The sequence below is a fragment of the Mobula birostris genome, chromosome 15 (genome assembly GCF_030028105.1).
Source record: "Mobula birostris isolate sMobBir1 chromosome 15, sMobBir1.hap1, whole genome shotgun sequence".
In the NCBI taxonomy this organism is placed as follows: Eukaryota; Metazoa; Chordata; class Chondrichthyes; order Myliobatiformes; family Myliobatidae; genus Mobula; species Mobula birostris.
Window position 1 is genome coordinate 27,270,916 of NC_092384.1, and position 27,608 is coordinate 27,298,523.

Consider the following 27,608-nt stretch of genomic DNA (forward strand, 5'->3'; position numbering starts at 1 on the left):
AACGTCGGCTGAGACTTCTGGAAATTACTTGAAAAGGATTCAGAGCAAATAATTTAAGCTTGGAGGGCTCCAACAATAATTAGTCTTTGGAACATGGGTTGTTGTGTGACTGAAGAGCAAGGGACAAGTACCTAGAAGTGAGGATGGAGCTTCAATTCAAAGAAGGACAGTACAGTCACATAGCAGCTAGAGTGGCGCCTTATAGTGCCAGGGAATGGGGGTCAATTCCCACTGCTATCTGTAGTGAGTTTGTATGCTCACTCCATGATCACATGCATTTCCTCCAGATGATCTGGTTTCCTCCCACATTCCAAAGACATGGGTTAGTAAGTTTGTGGGCGTGCTACACTGGCACCAGAACCATGTGACATTTGCAGGCTGACCCCAACACATCCCCGGACTGCTCTGGCCACTGATTTTAAACAATTCATTGGATGTTTCAAAGCTCATGTGACAGAAAATTCTAATTGTAAATCTGATATTCTGATTGGCTGCAACACCATCTGGGATCGGTGGGAAAGGGGTGGTACCCATTGCATAGGATTGAAGAAAGCTCCATCATGGGCAGCAGCCGCCGCAGTATCCAAGACATCGTCAAGGAGCTGTGCCTCGAAGGTGGTGTCCATCATTAAGGACACCCATTACATGCCCTCTTCTCATTGTTACCATCAGCAAGGAGGTACAGACGCCTGAAGGCACACACTCAACAATTCAGGAACAGCTTCTTCCCCCCTGCCATCCAATTCCTAAATGGACATTGAACCCCTAAACACTACCTCACTACTTTTCGGAATTCATTTTTACACTACTTATTTCAACGCAACTTATTTTTATACACACACACACACACACACACACACACACACACGGTGTAATTCAGTTTTTATTGTGTATTGCAATGTACTGCTGCAGCAAAGTTAATAAATTTCCCGACATATGCCAGTGATATTAAACCTGATTCTGATACTTCAGACACAAGAGATCACAGATTCTGGACTAGAAAGTTTTGACTCTAAGTGCCGACTGTCCATTTCCCTCTGAGGATACAGCCCAACCCACTGAGTTCCACAGGAGTTTGCTTTCTTGGCTTCAAAATATATTATTCCATTGAATAGCAAAATGGAGTGTGTATTCAGGTATGCAGAAGGCTGGGCATTGAGACAAATAAAAGGACTTGAATCAAACGTGGGTGGAGTTCAACTGAAACAATTATGAAGCCATCTTGACAGGACCATAATAATAAATTGTAATATCTTTTGTTGTAGGAAGATTCCAGGAGCAAGGTAACAAAGGAATTTTAGGTATTCATGTACAAGGCAGACAAACCTAGATGGACCTTAACTCCACCTCTGCCAAACCCAAAGCTTTTGTTTGACCTAGATTTCACTACCTAAATTTCAAGCAGCTACACATCTCCTACCCAACTAGACAGTCCTATACTTTGATGCTCTTCTTCTAAACAACTTCAGTCCTAATTGCTGAAAATAAAAAAAAACAAGACAAAGGTAGTCCTGATGGAGGGTCCTGGCTCAAAACATTTGACTCTCTTCTCCTTTCCATAGAGGCTGCCTGACCTGCTGAATTCCTCCATCATGTGTGCACGGGCTACACTGGATTTCCAGCATCTTCAGAAATCTCATGGTCATGATATTAAAGGGGTGCTCATGTATTGCCAGTTACATTTTCAGCCCTTCTAGCCTTATCGGTATCACTAACCAATGAAGCATTTTCCACATTTTGTAACTTCAGCTCTTGTCTGCAATAAAAATTTGTACAGTAAAAGCATTTTTAATACGAAGAGAATAGTGCACTGCAGCTCTCCAGATCTAAACTTCAACCCAAATGTCTCCTGCACCAAAGAGGAATTGCAAATATCTGCATGGAAATTAATACTACCAATAAAGGTAACTAGCAACAGAAGTTTTTCCTGATCACAGAGTTAAATGCAGCTTACCTGCCAGAAACCTGGCTCCCTGCTTTTTAACCATTGATCAGACCTACTACTGAATACTGAAGACAGCAGAGGAGAGAAAGCGAGTAAATACTTCAGAGCCAAGAAAACAGCCGTATGCCAGATGAAGAAAGATGCTGAAAGTTTTTGTTACTGACAAGCTGCTTTTATAACCTAGGTCAGCAATCAGGAAAACACAACAACTGGTATATTAATAATACCAGGAAAGAGGAGACAAATAAATGGCAATTAAAAATATCAAAGCTTGCCTACAATTATAACAAATATTGCTTAATTGTGAGCAGATTGTTAGTAGTGTGAAAATGGGACCTTTCATAAAATACGATGATATTAATGTAGTAATATTAAACCAAAGTGTTGGAAATATTACCCCTGCAAAGGATCCTCCTTAACTCGATTAAATGGCAGCACTTTAACCAAAGTTCGAGACTATTTCATGTCTACATATCGAAGGAGGTTCTGGCGCTCTTCATCTTTAATTACAAAGTTTATTGTCATATGCACAAATGTGTATGAACAGTGTAATGAAAACCTTACTGTGGTAGCATCACACGACACCCAGCATCATGCACGCAGCATTCACAAGAAAAACAATGAATTATACACAATTTTTTTTATACAAGAAACAATAAAACAAGAAGAATTATACTGCAAAGAGGTCATGGTGAACTGTGGTGATTAAGGTTTTGCTGGATGGTTCACGCGCTGAATAGTAGCTGTTCTTGAACCTGTTATTACGGGACTTCAGGTTTCAGTACCCGCTACCCAGTGGCAGCTGTGAAATTACAGCATACTGCAAATTGATGGGAATCAGCTACAAAATACAAAACTGACAACACCATCCCACATCTACAATAATTTTTAGGGTACAGTAACCATTAGAGCCAATGGATCAGAGCTGCAACAACCTAGCTTCAACTCTAAACTTTTGGTGCTGAATGTGTGACAATAATCAATGATACAGTACATGGTTTTCCTCTGGTTTCCTCCCACATTCCAAAGCCAGGCAATTTGATTGGTTAATTGGTCACCATGACATCCTCACGTGGTCACTTGGTCATTACAGACCATGATCATATGGCAGTCTTAATAACAGATAGTACATTTAATCTCAAGCTAAGTGATATTAATTGAGGGAAAGAAAAAGGCCTTTTAGTCAATTGCTTACAAACTGACTTTATATTTAGAGAGTGTGGGAAGGAAATGACCAAAACTTTCACATACTGGATATTTTTTTGGGGGGGTGGGGGGGGGGCGAACTAGCTCTCTTCTACGTTGGGAGAACTATCCCAAGGAGCAAACAAGCCCCAGGTGGATCAAGCTGAAGTTCAGGACAACATTACAATCCTTCCAATAAACTTAAATCGGAAGTTATCAACATTTCTTTAAAATGTCTTCATACATGGTAATCAACATTAATTAGGGAAACCTGAGGTCCATGTTGGCAGATCAGGAGGTGGAGAGGGATAGCAACTTAAACTCCTGCGTGTCACCATTTTAGAAGACCCGTTCTGGACCCAGCACACAACTGCAATTGTGAAGAAAGCACGGCAGCCTCAGTCTGTTTCTGGATGAAGTTGCAGCATACAGCACGGTGACTTAATCACCAGCGACATACGAAATGCTGCAGGAACACAGCAAGCCAGGCAGCCTTCTGGGGCGGGGGAGTCAACAGTGGACGTTTCAGGGCAAGATCCTTCCGCAGGACTCCTTCACCGTCACACGACTAATTGTTGCCTCACGCAAACAGCCACCGCAAGCCACATCATTTAACTTCAACACTCTGAAATTCTCCCCAAGCCTCCAATTCCCCTTCAAAAGCCACTTTTGATCAAATAAGTGTCAGTTTTGCCTCTATCACCACCTTTGGCTCAGGTACTCCACTTTTATTTCCTCCCCGACACCAGTGCAGTTTTAACTGTTCTACACTGGAATGCTACAAATAGAGTATCAAACATTTTGGGGGAGGGGACATGCATCAAGGTTAGGAAAGTGTACATTAATTTTGAATAATTATGTATTTTTTAAACCACTTCAAATACCAGTAGTCTGTGTACTTCAACCTCTATCACATGGGCCTAGTGCACTTCTTATTCACTTTGTGGCTCTAAACAACCCAACTGCTAAAAATCATCTTTCATGCAAAGCCTGGATTATTGAATTAGTCTAATCTAACGCATGCACTTAGTCAATAAGCTGAGTCCCGGAGCACTCAAAACATCAAAACCTGGTGGAAATGGCTTTCACTACACTTCTAAGAAACTCCTTTTCTTGATGGATGGACGGATAGATTGAATTACCTTGCTTTATCCAAACAGTAAACGCAATTGAAAAACCTCGCCCTGTGATGGGGTTAGTGGTTCGTTATTAGCTGCCCAGCAAATTTCTAGCGTGCATTTGAAGGTAGATTACTTGGCGAGTAAACCAGAGATAGTCAAAAGAATCTGCAGTCCAAAGAATGCGGACTACAAATACAATTTGTAATAATCTACTGCATATACTTTCCAAATTTGTAAGGCTCATACCTTGTACTATTTTCATTAAAGAGTTCTAGTGTTGTGTAGTATTGCACAAATTCAAAAATTCAAACTCCCGCTCAAATTATACTTCCCTTTTGTACTTTGTCCTACCACAGTAGAAATAAATGGAGGTTTGTTGTTTCAGAGGAAGAAAATAACCAAAGTTTCAAAGTTCATTTATTATCAGTGGATACAGAATACAACTCAGATTAGTCCTCCTGCAAGCAGCCACGAAACAAAGAAACATCATGGAACCCATTCAAGAAAGCATCAAACACCTTATGTGTGAAAAAAGAACAAATTGCACAATTGGCTAAAAGTGAGCAAATATACATAATATCAAACCAAAGGTCCAGTAGTATTCAGTTTAGTTCAGTGTCACACTGCTAGCCCACTGCAGGGCAAAACATTCTTCGCCGAAGCGTCCCAGACCACATCGATCACCTCAATCGAACCACTCAAAAAAAAACAGCAAAAAGAGCACCCAGAATCCAGGAGCACGAGCAAATTGAACCCCATAGTCCCCCCAAAAACAATCAATCCTTGCAACGTGGATCCCTTCCTGCACTTTCTTCGAACAGCAGCTAGCGAGAGGGAGAGGAAGACCGGCCACACGCAGGCAGACTGTGCCGAACACGTGCCAGCCCTGAGCTCCCGTCCTTAACCTTGCTCGATGCCTCAGCTGGAGAAAAGGATTGGAGTCGACCGAGTGCTTGCGCCTCATCTCCGGGCTTCCAGACAGCACATTCTGCTCCAAACCTCACCCAATTCCCTCAGAGACATTAAGGTGCCAGATGGCTCAAGTGGTACAAAAGGTAAATTCCAGGTTCCGATCACGGTAGAATCATATCTGAAAGGTAATTTGGTGCATTGTCTGCAAGATGTCACCATTGGTGGTGTTGTTAGCTGGTGCCACCTTGAAGCCTTACAATGAACAGCTGAGAGAACATACAAAAGCCAGGTAGTGACTAACTTGGGGTTAAACACTTACAGATGCTGTAACTGGAAGACTGGACACTATAGGCTTTTCTGAAAAACAAATAAAATCACTTGTAACTAATGGCTGATTTGGGGGTAAAAAAATTAATGCTGAGACAAAATTAGATTTTTAAGCCTGATGAAATGCAGAAGCCAGTGAAAGATTTGTCTTTCGTATTATTTACTTGGCGACACAGCGTGGAGTGGGTCCCTCAAGCCAAGCCGCCCCAGCAACCCCACAAGACAATTTACAATGACCAATTAATCCACCCCATAGGTCTTTGGACTGTGGGAAGAAACCCAAGCACTTGGGCAAAACCCACACATTCCACAGGGAGGACGGACATAGATTCCTTACAGAACAGTGCCAGAACCGAACTGCAAACTCCAGAAATGCGCAGAGCTATAATACAGCCACACTCACCGCTGGTACAGGCAAGTTATTAGACTGGAACAGACAAGATGCAGCCAGTTCCCAAAGGACCAACTGAGCCAACACTCCACACCAAAGGATTATTCTGTAAAATTAAAGGAGACCACAAACAGCAGCCTGAGAATTCATCCTTGGGACACCCTTTGAAGCATGCTTAAAATGCTTCTGTGATTAAGAAAAACAAACCCACTTAATCTTACGAGATCAGCAATCCATTCTAATGAATAGAATTGGGCCAAATAGGAGACCTCTGATCTTCAGCTCAGCACTAGTTGGAGATGTGGAAGTCAGACCCACAAGGAGGAAGGGACATCTGCTGTTCTTAGGGTCACAATTACTTTGATCCCACTCACTGGGGCAACAAGTAAACTTTGCACGAGATGGCTAAGCAATGCCCTGCTATTAAGAAACAGTCTGGATTCAGGACATGCTCTTCCTCAGTCCTTTTTCTTCTGCTGACTTGGTCTTTCCTTCCTTCCCACTCACACATACCCAGATACAAAAACTTACGGAACTTCTGATACCAAAAGTGTGAGACAGAGCAGTAATCTATACCTGAACTGGTAGCAATGCTGTTGCACAATAGAATGTCATGAACACACACTTACTATAATTAGAACGCACCACACCCTCTGGTGACTCCATCATTGTTTCGAGTACGCCATAAAAGCTATGATGCAGTAAAATGCAGAGACTGGCTGCCTGAGGAATGAGTCAATCAATGACATTTGTACAAGAATCAATGGCAACTTAAATCATTGGTTTAAGACCCCACCCAAAAATGTTCTTATGAATCTGTAGGTGTCATAAGCAATTTAAAAGCACTTTGCAGCAAAGTCTTAACCTGTCACTAGGTTAAGAAATAGCTTCTTTCTTAAAAGATGGCAATTTAAGAGACAAGAACTTAATGCATGGTCAATGCCGGCACAAAGCAATCTTAGCACCAAACTAAAACCTTGATCAGGAAGATTACAGTCCAAGCAGAATATGAAGACAATAGAAATTCCCTCCTCTCGTCCTCCAACTCAATTCAGCTCCGTCAACATTTGTAAGGCTGAAGTGGTAGCATCATTACTTTGAATACAGCCGGTACTCCATGCCCTCCTGGCCAGCATCTGACCTCACTCATTTGGTCCAAGGCTCTTTCACCCATGGATTTCACATTCCTTCCATTGATCAAATCCTTAATGATCTTTCCCTTCAATCTATAATCTGCTCTTCCCCTACAAACAACCAACATTAGCCATGTCATTTGTTAAATTTATGATCTAGTGTATAAAATGGTATATCATGGACATAAATTAGGAAGGCATCAGGCGCTGGAAATCCATAGCTAAAAAGATTTAAATTTACAATGTGCTTGAAGCGCCCTAGAAACGTTCTGAAAATTGACTGAATGTAATTTATCAAGTAGTACAACCAGTTTTCAATTGAGGGGAAAAGACACAAGGATTCCACACAGTTGTTATGTCCTTTAGTAGCACTTGAGTCCCAGAGCAAAGGGTTCAATTCCTACTCCAGAGACGAGTACAAAAACCAAGACTGACAATCAAAAGTTCTGCTCAACGGAAAACACCCTTTTAAAAAGGGCATTAAACCAAAATATCACCTGCTTTGCACAGAAATCTACAGCTCATACAGGCCCTTCAGCCCACAATGTTGTGCCGACCACGCAACCTGAAACCCTGTAGAAATCTTCACAGGGCACCAGCTGAATGATGTAGACAGGATGAGATTGGACAAAAGGTGAAATAATAGAGGTTAGGGGTAGAAGAAACTAGCTTGTGGGAAAAGATCAGGCAAGAGGTAGTAGGTCAACTTGGACAGTCTCTGCAGACAGTGCTAATCTTGTACAGGACAAGAAAATAGTTAATGTAGAACTCAGTACAAATGATCATGTTGTGCACCTTTGTTACAATTACAACAATGTACAATGTTGTGCACTTAATATAGAGTACCCCAAGGCCATTCTGAGCGGTGTAAACGCTGAATCAACAGGAAATATTACAGCAGTACATGTTCATTGAACACTTTACAATGAGTGGATAGATTTAGAGACACCACAACAATATCTGACAATAGATGTGTAACAGCCTAATGTAACATCATATGGAAATAAGATAACACTGATGCAGACATGTTTTATACATTTAACAAGGTGCTTTATTAATGTATTGCTTGTGCAAACATTCAATAGTTGCAATTGTCACTTTTGCCCAGTAACAAAAGCCTTATTGCATTTAGTTGTAGCTGTCGTCCCTTTCATTGATGGAGACTTATGGCTGTAGGAAACGTTTCTGGACAAACGAGCTCCAAGCCTTTTGTTTGGCAATTTCCTTTTAAGTTTTTCTAGTCTGTAACTGGACAAACGCACACCAAGTATACAGTTCCTCTTCGCTTGTTTTCTGTGTGTCCTGCTCATGCCCAGTAGGAGGAGATTTGCTCAGATACCCGTTTTAATGTGAGCGGAGGTATTTTCAAAAATCCAAGTCGGAGAAAGCCAGAATAAAAAAACACCAAGAAAACAATTCAAAGATAAAGTTATCACATCAAGTGAAAAGAATGACAGTCAATGAAAAAAAACAAGTTTAATTGCTTTCTAAATGTCAATAGCTCACCCCCAGCTCTCTACAGAGAATATCTGCAATTCCAGCTTTGGAAATTGACTTAAAACACTCAATTACTGGACCTCTAGCCTTTTCCTGGGGAGTATCATTGTTCACGTGCAGATGAAGTTTTGCATTCTCTTCATTTACTGAAGGTCAATACACACCTGAAACAGCATGCCAACCTTTCACGATGAAACGACATTACGCAAACTCAAATGGAAGTAAAAAAATGAAGATTTGTTAAAAATGAGGTATAAATACTATCAATGAAACTGCATACCGTGGGGAAGGTTAAATCATTGCTCACAAGTACTCAACATAGTGCATCAACATTTAAATTGTTAGATGTATTTCAGAGAGTAGACAGTAACTTTCAGGGTACTGCCATTGTGACGTTTAACAAGAAATAATCAGACAGAATCAGAAATAATCAGGGAGTTAAAATGGATCAAGAAGTGAACTTGCTCAGTGCCTTTAAGAATCTGGTAGGTAATACTTGAGGCACATTTAAACAGATAATTTAGAAAGCAATGGTGGAAGAAATACTACATGAGATTTTGCAGTTGTGGGTAGTTACATTTTGCTTAGCTAAAAACCAATTCATGAACATGTCCATGAATGGAAACAAAATCTTAAAACAGACAAGGAACATTTGAGAAGTGGCAAAATCTTGTTTCCAAAATTCTACTTGATAAATACAAAAGCCAATTTCTCCCAGAAGCCAACAACATTTACACAAACTTTAAGCATACTATACTCACCAGTTTTTTTAAAAAAAGGGCATAAATAAATAAATACGTTTCAGTACCATATACCGTCAAAGATTGCAGATTTCCACCCAGAGGGGGAACAAAAAACAAATTCAAACTGTAAATACTGAAATTATGTGTATATTTGATATATTGTTGCTTACTTTACCAACTGAAATTTTGGCTCCAAGTTTCAGAATGAAAATAGCAAATCAAAGACTATTGAATGCAGATATTTAACATATTCCCAATGCTTGTTTAGCATTTGCATAGCACCTTTGACAAACTAAAGATTAGCCATTAATTTTTGACAGACAAAGATCAGCAGCTAATTTGCTCACAGTAAGTAATAGAATGGTGGCCAGGTCACCTATTCCAATCATGTTGGTCAAAGGAAAGATTTAAACAGGACACCAGGGGTAACCCCGTTCTTCAACACATGGCCATAATGTTCCACATTATACACCTCTAACATCTTACCCAAAAAGTCAGCACCTACAGCATGACAACAGTACAGAAACAAACATTCCATTAACATTTGAGCCAGGCAAAGGAGAGGTACCAACAACCTGAGTGTTATCCGCCCGTCACAAGTTCAATAATGGAATGCAGTTTGACCACTAGCTACAAAGAACAATTCTTCCAAAAGGAGTATTCACACCCATTGGCAGAGCAGCAAAGTGCCTCCCAACTACAGAAGTACACTGAAGAATAGTAAATTTTAGAACATACACTCTAGGTAGCCACATATTGAAGGAAAATAAATATTGATAGAAGGCATATTCGGGTAGCTAAACAGAAGGGAGCTTTCAACTTGTTTCTTTTGTTCCATTAAAGTGGGTAGGACAAGTGAAAAATAAATTCCAAGCACAGAAGAAACTTCCAGCGGTCAATATTGAACTGAAATCAAGAACAGTCTTCAACCACAAAGACTGCATTGTAATTAAAAAATCACTCAAGTGTGACACAGACTGCCTTTGGGCACACTTAATACAAGATTACAGTGTAAAAAAATAGATCCCAGTGTTGCCCCCTCTGCCTACAAAAAAAAACAAAATTAAGTTTGTTGTAAAATATTGTTCCCTTGACACTTGCTCATCAGTGGGCCATTCAAGTCCATTACATTCTGTTTAGGATTGTTATGGGCTCGTCTGTTCTATTCCCTTCAAGGTCTCAAAAGTAAAATAATTTAACCATACAAAAACTTACGGATACCAAGGGCAAATTTTACGATTGACACTTTCAAACACCAGCAAGAGATTTACTTGCTTCACAGGCCAAAAATCAGCCACCACCATCACTCCCACCTCAGAGATCAAGACTTGTTCTTTTTGGGTGGGGGTGGAAATTATCATGCAAATCAATATTCATATCATATATCGAAAATAACCACATTTTCAGTGTTTCCTTCCCCTATACAGAAAACAGTACACAGTATTCCAGACCAAAATAGCTTTGAGCTGTTTTGTTTTAAAAGCGCTGTCTATAATAACACTGCAGCATGTTAAGTGACATGATCTTTTGCCGTGTACAGAACTGACTTGTGCAGCAGATGGTCAACATGACGACTGAAGTCTTGTTTTCATTCCCCCACCCCCCAAAAACCAACTCTGGAAATAAGATTTTATTCCCAATTTATTTAAACCACTATTCATCAAGATATTGCTCCTCTATCTGCTTAAAAAGCTGTAATAAGCAAAAAAAAATTGTTTGTCACTGCCCATTTTGATTACTTGATTTAATTCATATCAAGGATGTCAACCAAGGGTTGCTTAAACCAACAGTGAATCTCCAGTTTCACTATGCCATGCAAGTCCATTATTACCCTTACTAGCTAGGATCATATAAACAAGATGAAAAATAACATCCTTATTAATAAATTACCTTTAACAAAATTCATAAGTGTTCCAATATTGTCCACACCGCAGGTTTTACCTATAGGAGTGCACTGCAACCATAATTTCATCTAAATGCCTTAATAGCAATGTCGCAATATAATACAGGCTTCGACTTGAATTACTCCAGCATTTGTACTAGTGGACTCTTTGGCAGTTCTCGGTGCAGAGAACCTAAAAGATAGACTTCAACAATTTGTTCCCAAGATTGACATTTTCTAATGTTTTAGGTCCAGATTGAGAAACATTTACAGGGGTCACTTACTTTGATGATAGGTCACTTCACAAGTTAGTCACTGCAATTAAATATGAAGAGCAGCAATTTCTTTTGATGTACCATGCTCATGAAGTCTGTAGCTACAGAGCAACAAATTGCTGTTTTGCCAAGACCTGCATTCAAAAACTTGTTTGTAGAATGGCCGTCTGATATGCACACTAGGGAAAAGCTCACCAGAAGATCCAGCGTTTGCATCTAAGTTAGTCCTAGTTGCCTGTAACCGACTCCTATCCCTCAAAACCTTGCCCATCTGTGCACCTGTCCAAGTACGAAAATATTGTTAGTGTACCCTCTCAACCACTTCCTCTGGAAGCTCATTTCATTTACTGACCACCCTCTGGGTGAAAAGCCACCGGGCAGGTACAGATTAAATCCCTCCCTCTCCCCTTAAACCAAAGCTGTCAAGTTCTTGTTCCCCCAGCTGAGGAAAAGACTGAGCACATTCACCCTATCCATGTCCCTCCTAATTGTCTGCTCTTCATTTTTCTCCATTCCAATAAAAGCAAGTCCCAACCTGCCCAGCCCCTCTCCACAACTCAAGTCCGAGTCACAAAACATCCCTTTTGAATCTCCTCTGCACTTGTCAACTTAATGGCACCTTCCCTCTAGCAGGGTGACTGAAAATAAACACAAAATTCCAAATGTGGCCTCACCGACATCTTGTACAATTGCAACACATCATCCCAACCTCTGTGCTTGGTGCCCTGATTGAAGGCGGACAGCATGCCAGAAGTTACTTTCACCGTCCTGTCTACCTGCAACACCAGTAACAACCTCAGAACCACGTATTTGCACTCCTAGAGTTCTCCCGTCTACAACACTCCCCAGGGCCCTACCATTCACATGTTCCTGTCTTCCAGGACACAAAGGGTACCTCTTTTTAAAACGGAAAATCCTGTCTTGTAAAACCTCGAAAGGGGAAGTTCAGTTGAGATAATTATTTTTCCTGTTAACACCCAAGTCTCAACCCAAAATGACATCAACAGAATAAATTGATAGAATAGAATAAATGAAAATAAATGAAATGGAACAAATAGAATAAATGACATCATTGGAAGAGCCAAGTATCAATGTTTCATTAGAATACGAATAGATGTCTTCACCGAATAAACTCAGACAGTTTTTAAATACACAAACTGAATGTGGATCACAGAATCTGGATATCCAGACAGGAGTTTGACAAGAGCATTAATGCCAAAGATGTTTCAGATAAATCGTTTTCCATCTATACTCATTCACTACACTGCCTGCACACTATATCAACTAAGTCAAATTGTCAGGTCAGTGTAAGTAAATTATATTGTTTCCAGCTTCCCTTGATCACAGGTAGCATTGACAGTTTTACAATGATAGCAATATTTTTAAAATCGACTCCACATCAGTTTTATGTGCAAAGGAATAACAAAAGGATCAAGAGAACAGTTGACACACAAAGGAAATATATCATGGAAGGCTGACTCTGACAGACAATCCACAAATCGAAAATAAACATTCAAATCCAGTTACAAACTCAGATGAAATTTAGAACACAAGCCAAGATTTCCAGGACTGTAATCCCATCCATACACTGGACATTTTTAAGTCTGCCATTCATCTGTTGTAAATTGGTGAGAAGTGGGGAAAAGAGACCATTGCTATTCTTAATCTTGCAACCATCAAGAAATTCAGTCATACAAGATAAATCATTCCTGCTGAGTAGTTTCATGTCTACAGCATTGCTACATTAGCTAATTAAAGTACTTGAAGACAGAGTGCCATGGGCTTTTAAAAGGTCAGAAGTCGCCAAGCTTGTGATGCCCTGCGTCATCAGCAAACAATACACTTCAGCACCTACAATTTGAAAGACAAGCAGCAGCTCAGTGGTACACTTCATACCATTACTTCCATACTCCAGGAGTAACACACCAAATGCAGCTTTTCAGCAGAAAAGGACCCCGAAGCACTTAATGCAAGATACATTACTGAGCTCAGAATGTGTTCCGTATGCTCCAGCTTAGCAAACTGTTAAGCATTTCAGATAATGTTTTAAAAAAATACTTTGTTCTTCCCAAAAAAATGCAATAAATTTCAAAATGCAAAAATGTAAAAAAAAAAGGGAAAATAATTTAAATGAAATTGCCATAAGTACTTTGGGACTTAGTTACTATAGATAAATGAATGATAACTGATAATGTGGCTAACATCAAGACAAGGTTACAAGTTTCCAGAAAAAAAAGTTTCACAGGGAGGTGAAACAGAGCAGAAGAGGATGCCGCATTAACTGGATTGTGGCAAAGTTTAAAGCTACTTAGATATTACAGTGTGTACAGAAATCAGCATTTTGACAGTGCTACCAGCCTCCTGTGTGGTATTCTTCACTGAGAGAAGAGTTGCCACTATAGCGGTTCTGTATTCTTAACCTAACTTCAGGTGAAAAAGGTCAACATGATCAGGGAGAACCAACCACAGAATTCCGAATCCTGATCATAAAATTGTACGAAACAATGCAGACAGATTTAGGTGCTGGCATAAGGTAAATTTTGCCAATGTACCTTTGATACATTTTTAATACAGTTAAGTCAAACTTAAAGCAAGCTAGCAAAAAGTTCACTGTCTCATGAAAACTTGAGTGACTATTGCATTCACCTAGTGAGCACGAGTACAGGCAATAATAACCTTCCAAGTTACTTTTTACGTTTTCCCCAGAAAGTTTGTGTAACAGACATCCGGGGGGGAAACATCCACAAAGTTATTTGACTACACTTTGATTCCATATTAGTTTGGAGGTTCTTCATTAAATCTTCAATAACATTTTTCAAGTGTCTCCAAGCACATAGGCTTTCTGAATATCTACCACTGCATTCTTGGATCTTGGAAACTATTTGCTTACCAACCAGAAAGGCACTGCAATAATTATATTAAAACAACTAAACATTTTATCATCACGCAAATCATGCTAGCCTTTCTGATTTAATCAATCAGAAATAGACAACAGGAAGTTGGGAAAACACCTCAGACTTTCCGTGTCTAATAGGATGACAGCACTCAGTGAGGGAAGACAACTTATTGCAACGTAGCTCAACAATGCTTATTAGCCTGGAGATAAATGAAGAAGTCTTCTCCATTCAGAAATGCGAATGTTCAAGACATTCACAAATATTATGCAGCATCTTTTCAGCATCAAAAACTAAAAGAAGTTTTGCTTACTTTATCTTCAATATTGTTCACTAAGTGACTTTGAATGGAATGACAAATTCACCTAACAAGATAATATGCAATTAAAATCATCTAATTTGCAAACTAATTATAATCCAAGTTTTTTTCCACAACTCCGACACCTCCTTTGCCCACCAAATGGTCTCTGCTAGAATCTAAAACTCCTCGCAAGTGACATGAAACCACCTTGCTATTGCTGCATACAACAGCAGAAATAAAAAATTCAGAAGTGGCAATGTGGGTCATGCAGGCAATAAGCAGAGGTGTCCTCCACAGAGTGATAACAAGGTTGGGGCTGTGGGAGGAAGAGGAGATCTCTAAGGAGGTTATTCTGTTTCAAAGTTTGCTGCCCATACCATAATTGATTTGAGGAAATTGATCAGTTCATCCATTCTCTGCAATACTGGGAAGGGGGTGGGGGTGGGGAAGGAAGAGATGAAGAAAGAGCAGAATCCATCAGCATAATGCAAAAAAAAATTTACAGGAATCCTTCTTCCACAATGCAAGTTTCAGTAAAGCTTTTGACCCACTCCCATTTCAGAAAGCTTTTACTTAAATCGGTTTCTAACCTCACCACCCATAGGACCATAAAATCCAAGAGTAGAATTAGGCTATTTGGCCCCATTAAGTCTGTTCCACCATTTGATCACGGCTGATTTATTATCCCACTCAACCCCATCCCCCTGCCTCCTCCCAGTCAGCTTCACCGACCCTCCCGTTAACGCAAGCTTCAATTCACCATGGGATGAACATGCAATTGTTTATCCAAACAATCTTTGGGATGATTTATTAGGGCCCAATCCATGAGTTTTTTTTTAAAGCAGCAAGTAAACTGTTTTAACCCTAAAAAACAATCATCCAGAACCAATAAATTTATGCATGTTAATTTGCAGCCATGTAATACACCCATTTCTGGTATTAATAAGTGGACCAGGTGACTCAATATGCCTTATGTGCTAAAAATAGACAAAATTGTAACATGAACAATAGAGAAACATTTTGCTAAAAATAGTATTCATTGTAAGTAACTACGTGCATTACTATTCTTTCTGGCTATTTTGAAAGAAGTTAAAGATTGAGGTGGATTCTTCCTATGACTGAGACCGTTTAGTGGGCAAAGGAGTGGGATTTGTATGATACAGCGCACATTTAGAACAAGAAGTGATTATGGCGCATTACATTATTGAGCGCTTAAGAAGCATCACACAAAATATCAAGGCACTATCGGACCCTGCGACACTCGTTATACAGTACGTCTCAAAATTATGTTTACGGGATACAGTTCCAGCACCAATCTTTTAATGGAAGATTGCAGTTAGTCACGTTTTCTCGACTTACCACGTCTCTGAATGATGACTCGCAGTAAAGGGTTGGCAGACGAGACTGCTTTGTGATAATTGTCATCGTTGTTAATGGGTAGTAAATCCCCGTGGATATCGGTATATCCCAACAATACGTCCACGTATGGTATCTGATGGACGGCTTGTATCAGCTGGTAAAATTCCTGAAAACCCCCGATGTTGGAACGCTTTAGAGCAAATCTTCGGAATTCGGCATCGAACTGTGGAAGGGAAAACGGAGAGTTTGCAGCACCTGCATCTTTAACACGCGGAGCCAAACAGGCTTACACTGGATTAAAGGAACACCAATCCAAAATATTGCTTAAAAAATCAGATTGCAAATCTAAAAAAATTATTCCGGGAGCAACATTTCAAATATTTTATGACATGTAATATCATTAAATATGGCTCCAATATTAACAGCCAATAATGAGAATTATGCTGGCGAGAAATGGGCACCATTGCTTAAAGAGTGCCTAGAAAGGATGAAAAACAATTGATATAAATATAAAAGAGTCGGAATTACAAAAATCCGCCACATTTCTACGTCTTGGATTTTTTTTAAGAGGAAGGTGAGGTTTGTTTACATCAATAGCGGATCAATTCGATCCGAGGAACAGCGCGGCGCAAGTAACCGTGGTCCGCACGCATTTACGAATACAACACACGCAATCACTGGAAAATATCCAAAAAAAAACGAGCGAACAATTGAACTCTGGCTCGTTTTGTTGCGTTGTTACATAACCTGAACCACCTTACGTTATTATAAAAATTCACGGTAATATATGGGGTTTAATAATACACGACCAATTCAGCATTGAGAGAAACAAAGTCACATAATACATAAAGCAATTAATAAATTGTACCTTGCTTTTCACTTCGATAAGATTGTCCACTGTTCTGGCGGGTGTCCTGTGATGCCTGGACATGGTCTCTCAGTGCTTCCCGCCGGTTATACGTGAACCATGCACCGCCGAAACTCCACTGCAGGTAGCTGCACTATTACAGTATAGAACTGACTCCCGCAAGAACACCACTTATCCACCGTTCGGTCTCTACGTCACTGCGCGATGACGACTCCCGCCTCCTGAAATAAATGAATGGCTGCTGTTGGGAATAGAGGCGGGGCCAGAACAGGTGTCATTGGTACGTCATCAAGAATGTTGCCGTCAAGTAACGATGGCAACAGTAGAACGCGATTGTATGTATCATTTGGCAAGAATGATTTTCAGATCGGTCGCTTCTAGTTACGTGTAAGGAATGAAAAGTTCGCTTCCCAGGTTAAATCCTCTTATTGAGCCCTCCAAAGAAACATCAGAGGAAAATATACATTTATGTATTATTTCTTCATGCCTTTCCTGAAATATTCCAAACTGCTTAATGTAATATTAACAAGAAATTCAGAGACTTATTAAAGTAAAAAAAATGACTGCTATGTTTGTATAAAACAAGTTCTTCTAGGTAGCAATATGATCAACGTGCAGAGTTAAATGTATTACTATCTCCAACCCCTCCAACTACCCCTCTCCTCCCAACGTGCTCATTCGGTACGACCAGAAGATTCGGAAAGAACGACAAATAATTTTAGGCGACCAGAAAGTGTTAACAAAGCTGCCGATAGCTTTATCGCTGTTGGAGAGGAGCCAATTGCGTGAGCGGTCAACATTATGCAAGTAATTCAGTGGTTTCACATGCAAGGTAAGATGACTGAACACATCTTCAAAAGCCAGCCTACCTAATGACTGGGACCACTACACTCTACCATGCCCCCGCGCCCATAGCAAAACTGAAAATCTCATACTCAAACTTTACAATGTACACACACCATCATCTGAGCTTGACAGACGCGTATGACATTCAGTAACACAGTTGCAAGCCTAACTACAGGCTACAGCAGCAACCAGAGAGGCTCAAGGACAAATCCACCAACACAAGGAATGCATATATTGTAATTGGGAGTTAACTTGCCTTAACCATACTTCCCACAGCTCTATTTTCCTTCATCCCATAAAACTATAAGGCCATGTAACATAGGAGCAGAATTCAGCCCATCAAGTCTGCTCTGCCATTCCACCACAGCTGATTTACTCTCCTTCTCAACCCCATTCTCCTGCCTTCTCCCTGTATCCTTTGGTGTTCTGACTAATCAAGAACCTATCAACCTCCCTTTTAAATATACCCACTGACTTGGCCTCCACAGCCATCTGTAGCAATGAATTCCACAGATTCACCACACCATGGCTAAAGAAATTCCTCTTCTGAGGGGAGGTCCTTCTAATCGGAGGCTGTGTCCTCTATTCTCCCACTAATGGAGGCATCCTTTCCATGTCTGCTGTATCTAGGCTGTTCAACATTCAATAGGCTTCAATGTGGACATCCTCCCCCAACCACCCATTCTTCTAAACTCTAGGAGTAAGGGCCCAGAGCCATCAAACGCTCCTCATACGTTAACCTTTTCATTCCCACAATCGCTCTTGTGACTTTCCTCTGGACCGTCTCCAATGCTAGCAAATCCTTTCTTAGATAAGGGGCCCAAAACTGCTCACAATACTCTGAGTGCAGTCTGACTAGTGCCTTATAAAGTCTCAGCATTACATTCTTGCTTTTATATTCTAGTCCTCTTGAAATGAATGCTAACATTGCATTTACCTTCCTTATCACTGACTCAACCTGCAAGTTAATTTTTCAGGAATCCTGCATGAGGACTCCCAAGTCCCCTTGCACCAGCCAAGTTCTGAATTTTCTCCCCATTTAGAAAATAGTCCATGCCTATATTCCTTCTACCAAAGTGTATGACCATGCCCTTCCTTACACTAATTCCACTCGCCTACCTTAATTTACAAATTCAGTTTGTTGAGAGGTGAGATCTGCATGTGATGAGTCCTGGTCACAAGTGGCCTGGCAGTAAGATAGTGGAAGAGGCCATTGGGTGTACGTGAATCCAGAGGAAAAGGTTGTACATGAATCCAGCTGCAAATGACTGAGATGTGATTTTGGAAGAGGCCATTGAAGAAGAATTTTGAAGAAGAGTGGTTGATAGTCAGAAAGGAACAGTGATCTGGAAGAATACCCTGAAATATTGTGTATAATGATAAGGTAGGCAAAACTATCCAGCAACAACTTTGCACAGGACTTTCACAACATGGTGGCCATCTTTCCCAGTACAGATTTGTACAAGGCAACATTTATACAAGTGGAAATCTAACCATGATGTTGCATTTCATGCCTGGCACCTTGGCATTCATTTTACCTATTGTGGAAGGCGCCCGATTGTGGCAGCTCAGACAAGGGTCAAGACTGGTGGTAAGGGTCAAGACTTCAGGACGCTAAGGTCATTCGGTGTAGATTGTGGTGTTTGTTCTGCTGAATACTGGAGAGCTCCAGAAAGGTGGGCCAGGCAGCAGTCTTGTTGTCTGGACACACCAGTGATCTGCTCTACGTATTTTCACGTAGAATCATGGTATTTGAAGTATACGGTAAAAGCTGGAAATATTTAACAGGCCAGGCAAGATTTATGGAGAAAGAAACAAAGGTTTACTGGCAGGTCCACAAAAAATTCATAGCATTTAAATACGTGCATAAATGCTGTCAAATAAGGATTGCCATGTGAATGTGGGGGCCCAATCACATTCGTCGATACAGAGGCCTAACGCAGTGTTTCTCACCTAGGTTCAGGTAAAAGAACTGAGGTTAACATGTTTACTCCATTGCCATCATCAACACACTTGTTACCTCTTCAAAAAGTTCAAATTATACTGGTCTGATAGGATCTGTTATTGACCAAGTCATGCTGGTTATGGTATTTGCCTTCACCCCATCCTCTCACTGTCATAACAGGTATAGGGCTCCCCTTGTCCTTACCTAGGACCCCACGAGTCTTCATATCCAACACATAATTTTCGGTAACTTCTGCCATCTCCATTGGGATCCTATCACCAAGCTCATCTTTCCCTCTTCACCACTCCGCTTTCCATTGGGATCTCTCTCGACATGACTCCTTTGCCTGCTTGTCCCTCACCAGTGATCTGCCTCCTGGCCCATCCCTGCAAATATGACACGTCCTACACCTGCCCCTGTATCTCCTCCCTCACCACCATTCAGGGTCCCAGACAGTCCTTCCAGGTGAGGTGGCACTTCACCTGTGAGTCTGTTGGGATGATATACTGTATCCGGTGCTCCCACTGCAGCCTCTTCATCAATGAGACCTGAGGTAGACCGGGGACTGCTTTGTAAAGCACTTTTATTCTGTCCACTGCAAAAGATAGGATTTCCCGATGACTCTTCGTTTCAATTCAATTTCCCAGTTCTACTTTGACATATCTGTCCACGGCCTCCTCGACTGCTATGATAAGGCCAAATTCAAGCTGGAGGAGCAACACCTCATATTCTGTCTGGGCAGCCTCTAGCCTGATGGCATGAACATCGATTTCCCTAACTTCTGGTAATTTCTCCCCTTCTCTCCTTCTGTTTTTTCCTCCCCATTTCCTATCCTGTTTATCCTCTCATCCATTCTCTTCTCCTCATGTGCCCATCACTTCCCTCGGGATCCCATCCTCCTCTCCTTTCTTGACAAGTGTTGGCAACATGATGAACATCGAGCTCTATAACAACCTACCGATGCTCTCCACTAAAATCGAGGCGAGAGGACTGCAACTAGCGGGGCACTGTCTATGCCACCCCGAGCTACCTGCCAGCCTAGTCATCATATGGGAGCCCAAGCATGGGAGGATGAACCCTGGGCGCCCTCCCAAGACGCTCCTAGAAGACAGCGGCACGGCTAATGTAGATGAACTGAACACACTGATGAGGGAGAGGGAAAAGTGGAGAGTCCATCATCGTGCCCGATGCCGGCCCCCTAGGCCTGAGTCAACGTAGTATTAGTAGTACAAAAATCACATTGAGACACTGGGAGGTGCTCTTTGCCTTACTCAATGACTTACCTTCTTGCAGACTGGAATGAGGAAATTCCTTTCTTGAAAATGTTCACACTTCATGTATCTCTGAGGATGGTATGTTCAATTCATAGATCAGGAAATCGAGGGTTGCAAAATCAAGACAGAACTATCTCTCCATGTGTGGGAGGGAGGAGAACAAGGAAAATGGGAGTGGTTAGAGAAATCGATGTTGATGTCATTCAGCCCTTTTATTTTCACTCATTCTGGTGGCTCTCTCACCCCTTATCTTCCTCTCCCCTGCCCATTATATCTCTCTGGCACTCACCCCCTTCCCTCTACTCCCGTGGTCTACAGTCGTCTCCGATCAGATTCCTTCTTCTTCAGCCCATTGCCTCTTCCACCTACCACGTCCTAACTTCTAACACCATCTACTTTCATTCTCCCTCCCCCACCCACCTACCTCCCCCCTCACCTGTATTAAATTATTTCCAGTTACCCTCCCCCCACCGTTTTATTCTTGCTTCCCCCTCCCTTTTCAGTCCCAATGAGGGTCTTAGCCCAAAACGTCTGCTGCTCATCTCCTCTTTAGATGCTACCTGACCTTCTGAGTTCTGAGCATTTTGTGTGGGTTGCTCAAGATCTCTTTTGTCTTGGTCTTGCTGCACTGAAGCTTTGTTATCCAGCAACTAATTTGGACAGGGCAAAGTTATAATGGTCATAAGATCTATTTTAATGATTGGTTGAGGAAAAAATATTGATTTAGCACAAAGAAGTTCCATGTTATTCATTTTAAAGACGTGGAATTTGCTGATAAGTCTGGCATCCACACCCATCCTTAAATGTCCTTGAGGAGGAGATAATGAGACAGTTTCTTGAACTGCTAGAATTCTTCTTTGATGAAGGTACGTCCACAGGCCTGATACATGGGAGTTCCAGAATTTAGAATCAGCAATGATGAACATCCTTAATTAATTTGTACCTTTGCTGAGTACAGCAATGCAGTGTAACAATCTGTTTCCAAGCTGAGGATTTGGCCTTCTGGCATTTATCCTACCAAAGCAAGCACTGCAAATAAATCAATATCATTTTAATCCCTGCCCTGTAATCAAGTAATCAAATTACGAAAATGATTAAATTACCTGTCAAAAAGTCATTTGATGAAGTCACCAACTTGAAAAGGCCTTAAGCCAGTAGCCTCTGTAAAAAGTTTTCTAGTGTACTGTGCAATAGTAGTTTTCATTTTATGGATAAGAATTTTCCTTCATGGGATCCTTAATCAGCTTGCCCTGTCACATGCCAGAAAACACTCACAACACACTGGAGGAACTCAGCAGGTCGGGCAGCATCCATGGAAAAGATCGGTCGTCGTTTCGGGCCGGAACCCTTCGTCAGGACTGAAGAGGGAAGGGGCAGAGGCCCTATAAAGAAGGTGGGGGGAGGGAGGGAAGGAGAAGGCTGGTAGGTTCCAGGAGAAAAACCAGTAAGGGGAAAGATAAAGGGGTGGGGGAAGGGAGGCGGGGAGGTGATAGGCAGGAAAGGTGAAGAAAGAATATGGGAAAACACAATGGGTAGTAGAAGGAGGTGGAACCATGAGGGAGGTGGTAGGCAGCTGGGGGAGGGGGCAGAGTGACATAGGGATAGGGGAAGGGAGGGGGAGGGAATTACCAGAAGTTGGAGAATTCTATGTTCATACCAAGGGGCTGGAGACTACCTAGACGGTATATGAGGTGTTGCTCCTCCAACCTGAGTTTAGCCTCATCATGGCAGTAGAGGAGGCCATGTATGGACATATCTGAATGGGAGCGGGAAGCAGAGTTGAAGTGGGTGGCTACTGGGAGATTCTGTCTGTCTTGGCGGACGGAGTGGAGGTGCTCGATGAAGCGGTCCCCCAATCTGCGTCGGGTTTCACCGATGTAGAGGACGCCGCACCAGGAGCACGGGATGCAATAGATGACCCCAACAGACTCACAAGTAAAGTGTTGCCTCACTTGGAAGTACTGTTTGGGGCCCTGAATGGTGGCAAGAGAGGAGGTGTAGGGACAGGTGTAGCACTTGCACTTAGAGGGATAAGTGCCAGGTGGGAGATCCATGGGGAGAGACGTGTGGACCAGGGAGTCGTGGAGGGGCCAATTCCTGCGGAAGGTGGAGAGGGGTGGAGAGGGAAAGATGTGCTTAGTGGTGAGGTCCTGTTGAAGGTGGCAGAAGTTGTGGAGGATAATGTGTTGGATCCGGAGGCTAGTGGGGTGGTAGGTGAGGACAAGGGGAACTCTGTCCCCGTTGTGGTGGAGGGAGGATGGGGTGAGAGCCGAAGGGCGGGAAATGGAGGAGATGCGGGTGAGGGCATCACTGATGACAGCAGAAGGGAAACCACGATCCTTAAAGAGGACATTTGAGATGTCCTGGAACGGAAAACCTCATCCTCAGAGCATATGTGGCAGAGACGGAGGAACTGGGAATATGGAATGGCATTTTTGCATGTGGTGGGTGGGAAGAAGTATAGTTGAGGTAGTTATGAGAGTCAGTGGGCTTGTAGAAGATGTCAGTGGACAGTCTGTCTCCAGAGATGGAGACTGAGAGATCGAGAAAGGGGAGAGAAGTGTCCAAGATAGACCAAGTGAATTTGAGGGCTGGGTGGAAGTTTGAAGTAAAGTCGATGAAATTGACGAGCTCAGCATGGGTGCAGGAAGCAGCACCAATGTAGTCGTCAATGTACCGAAGGAAAAGTTGGGGAGCAGTACCAGAATAGGTTTGGAGCACAGACTGTTCCACATAACCAACGAAGAGGCAGGCATAGCCAGGGCCCATGCGAGTTCCCATAGCTACACCTTTGGTCTGAAGAAAGTGGGAAGAGCCAAAAGAGAAGTTATTGAGTGTGAGAACCAGTTCCGCCAACCGGAAGAGGGTAGCTATGGTGGGGAACTGGTGAGGTCTATTATCCAGAAAGTAGCGGAGGGCTTTGAGGCCTTCTTCATGGGGAATGGAGGTGTATAGGGATTGGACATCCATAGTGAAAATAAAGCGGTTGGGACCGGGGAACTGGAAGTTATTGAAGAGGTGGAGGGCATGGGATGTATCCTGGATGTAGGTGGGGAGAGACTGAACTATGGGTGACAAAATGGAGTCCAGGTAGGCAGATACAAGTTTGGTGGGACAGGGGCAGGCAGAAACTATGGGTCTACCGGGACAGTCCAGCTTGTGGATCTTGAGGAGGAGGTAAAACAAAGCAGTACGGGGTGTGGGAATTATTAGTTTAGTGGCTGAGGATGGAAGGTCTCCGGAGTTGATAAGGGTAGTGATGGTATGGGAGACAATGGTTTGATGTTTTTTGGTGAGGTCCTGTTCCAGGGTTAAGTAAGAGGAGGTGTCAGAGAGCTGCCATTTGGCCTCAGTGAGGTAGAGGTCCGTCTGCTAGACTACTACAGCACCACCTTTGTCAGCAGGTTTGATGGTGAGGTTTATATCAGTGTGGAGAGAGTGGAGGGCAGTGCGTTCAGAGGGAGTGAGGTTGGAACAGGAGAGAGGAGTGGTGAAGTTGAGACGGTTGATGTCTCGACGACAGTTGGAGATGAAGAGATCGAGTGCAGGTAGAAGACCCGGGCGGGGTGTCCAGGAGGAGGAGGAGGGTTGAAGATGGGAGAAGGGGTCATCGGTAGGGGGAGGGGAATCCTTGCCAAAGAAGTAGGCTCGGAGACATAGGCAACGGAAGAAGAGTTCAGCGTCATGGCGGGCACGGAACTCACTGAGGTGTGGATGGAGGGGGACAAAAGTGAGGCCCTTGTTAAGGACAGAACGTTCTGCCTCAGAGAGGGGAAGGTCAGAGGGGATGGTGAAGACACGGCAAGGGTTGGGGCTGGGGTCGGAGGAGAGTGAAGAGTGGGAGGTCTCAGGAGGGAGAGGGGGGCTGGGATGTTCAGGGAGAGCAGGGAGGATGAGGGATCAGAGGAATGGAGGGATGACGAGGGGTAGAGGGAAGGTTGGGAGTCGCGGGGAGGAAAGCGGGTACTGGGGGATCAGACGGGCGGTAGGACCCAGCGGCAGTAAGAGTGGTCCCGGTCCAAGAGGATGAGGTTTTCCGTTATCATCTGCTCCGAGGATGAGGTTTTCCGTTCCAGGACATCTCAAATGTCCTCTTTCTTTAAGGATCGTGGTTTCCCTTCTGCTGTCATCAATGATGCCCTCACCCGCATCTCCTCCATTTCCCACACTTCGGCTCTCATCCCATCCTCCCGCCACCACAACAGGGACAGAGTTCCCCTTGTCCTCACCTACCACCCCACCAGCCTCCGGATCCAACACGTTATCCTCTGCAACTTCCGCCACCTTCAACAGGACCCCACCACTAAGCACATCTTTCCCTCTCCACCCCTCTCCGCCTTCCGCAGGGATCGGTACCTCCCCACGGATCTCCCACCCGACACTTATCCCAGTAAGCGCAAGTGCGACACCTGTCCCTACACCTCCTCTCTTGCCACCATTCAGGGCCCCAAACAGTACTTCCAAGTGAGGCAACACTTTACTTGTGAGTTTGTTGGGGTCATTTATTGCATCCGGTGCTCCCGGTGTGGCCTCCTCTACATCGGTGAAACCCGACGCAGATTGGGGGACCGCTTCGTCGAGCACCTCCGCTCCATCCGCCAAAACAGACAGGATTTCCCAGTAGCCACCTACTTCAACTCTGCTTTCCATTCCCATTCAGATATGTCCATACATGGCCTCCTCTACTGCCATGATGAGGCTAAACTTAGGTTGGAGGAACAACACCTCATATACCGTCTAGGTAGTCTCCAGCCCCTTGGTATGAACATAGAATTCTCCAACTTCTGGTAATTCCCTCCCCCTCCCTTCCCCTATCCCTATGTCACTCTGCCCCCTCCCCCAGCTGCCTATCACCTCCCTCATGGTTCCGCCTCCTTCTACTACCCATTGTGTTTTCCCCTATTCCTTCTTCACCTTTCCTGCCTATCACCTCCCCGCCTCCCCTCCCCCACCCCTTTATCTTTCCCCTTACTGGTTTTTCTCCTGGAACCTACCAGCCTTCTCCTTCCCTCCCTCCCCCCACCTTCTTTATAGGGCCTCTGCCCCTTTCCCCTACAGTCCTGACGAAGGGTTCCGGCCCGAAATGTCGACCGATCTTTTCCACGAATGCTGCCCGACCTGCTGAGTTCCTCCAGCCTGTTGTGAGTGTTGCTTGGACCCCAGCATCTGCAGATTATTTTGTGTTCACATGCCAGGAAAACTGTGCAAACTCAACTGATTTACTTTTGGAGCTGTTTTCTTAATTGTAGAATGCACTTAACTTCAAAAGCAGTAGGCCATTTTACTGAGCGGGCCTCATGCAGCATGTCATAAACACGAGATTCTGCAGATACTGGAAATGCAGGGTAACACACACAGAATGCTGGACGAACTCAGCAGATCAGACAGCATCTAAAGAGGAATTAGGAGCCGATGTTTCGAGTCAAGACCCTTCACCTCCTTCTCTGTTACAATTTTGCTCAGAACATGGACCATGTGACATACAGCTAACATTTCAATCATATTAAATTTGATATTGGTCTAATTCCCAAATCAAGAAAATTGGTTTTGTGGATTAAGAATGATAATGCATACAATATACAGAAATTGCTGGCCAGGCAGCATCTATGGAGGAGAATAAATAGGCGATGTTTTGGGTTGAGACCCTTCATTGGGACTTGATTTGGACTGAAATGCTGGCTGTTTACTTCCCTCCATAGGTGCTGCCTGACTTGCTGAGTTCCCCAGCATTTTGTGTGTGTGTTGCTCAAGATTTCCACCAGCTGAAGAATTTCGTGTTTATAATCCGTACAGAAATAATTGCAGAAGCTGAAAAACAAATCTGACGTACAGTGTGGCAAAACAAATTTAGGTATGGAGTCCAGTATTATGTCATTATGAAAATCATTGCTGATGTTACAGTTAGAGGCATAGATAGAACACTACTGGACAGAGAAAGGCCCTTTGGCCCATCTAGTGCATGTTGAACTATTAGTCTGCTTAGTCCCATCGAACTGCACCCAGAGCATAGCCTTCTCAACCATGTACCTACGCAAATTTCTCAGAAATGTTGAAAATGAACCCGTATCTACCACTTCCACTGGCAGCTCATTCCACACTCTCACCACCCTCTGAGTAAATATGTTCCCCTTAAACATTTTGAACATTTCACCTTTCACCCTTAACCCATGACCTCTACTTCAAAGTACATTTATTATCAAAGTATGTATACAGAATACAGCTCTTAGATTCATCCTCCCTCAGGCAGCCACGACATAAAGAAACACCACGGAACCTTTTCCTAGAATAACATCAAACATCCAATGCGAAAAAAAGAACAAAATGTTGCAAAAGGCAAAAAGTGAGTTCAGGAGTACTTAGTTTCACCGGACATCAGTGGAAAAAGCCTGCTTGCATTTACCCTATCTATACCCTCATAATTTTGGATACCTCTATCAAATCTCCCCCCATTCCCCTACATTCTAGAGAATAAAGTCCAATCCTATTCAGACTTTCCCTATAATCAGGTCCTCAAGCCCTGATAACGTCCTTGTATATTTTCTCTGCACTCCTTCAATCTTACTGACTTATTTAATGATATACTAAAAAAAAACTCCTTTGCAAGATGGTGGATGCTAGGAATTTGAAGTCTGAATCAGAGACACGATTAGATTGAGTGAACAGGGACACAATCAGGCAGGGGTCTGGAGTTGGTGCTGTGATCAGGTGAA

At 42.8% G+C, this 27,608-nt stretch overlaps 1 protein-coding gene across 1 annotated transcript in view; it reads right to left on the reverse strand.

Moving 5' to 3' along the window:
* The window catches only part of pard6a (par-6 family cell polarity regulator alpha), a 69,977-nt gene extending 52,959 nt beyond the window's left edge, over positions 1-17,018 (reverse strand). The window contains exons 1-2 of the mRNA XM_072279502.1: positions 16,834-17,018; positions 15,966-16,188 (exon numbers count right to left, since the gene is read on the reverse strand). Coding sequence (XP_072135603.1) covers positions 15,966-16,188; positions 16,834-16,896 — 286 coding nt within the window. The 5' untranslated portion in view covers positions 16,897-17,018. The remainder of the gene's footprint in view (positions 1-15,965; positions 16,189-16,833) is intronic.
* Positions 17,019-27,608: the final 10,590 nt, after the last annotated feature.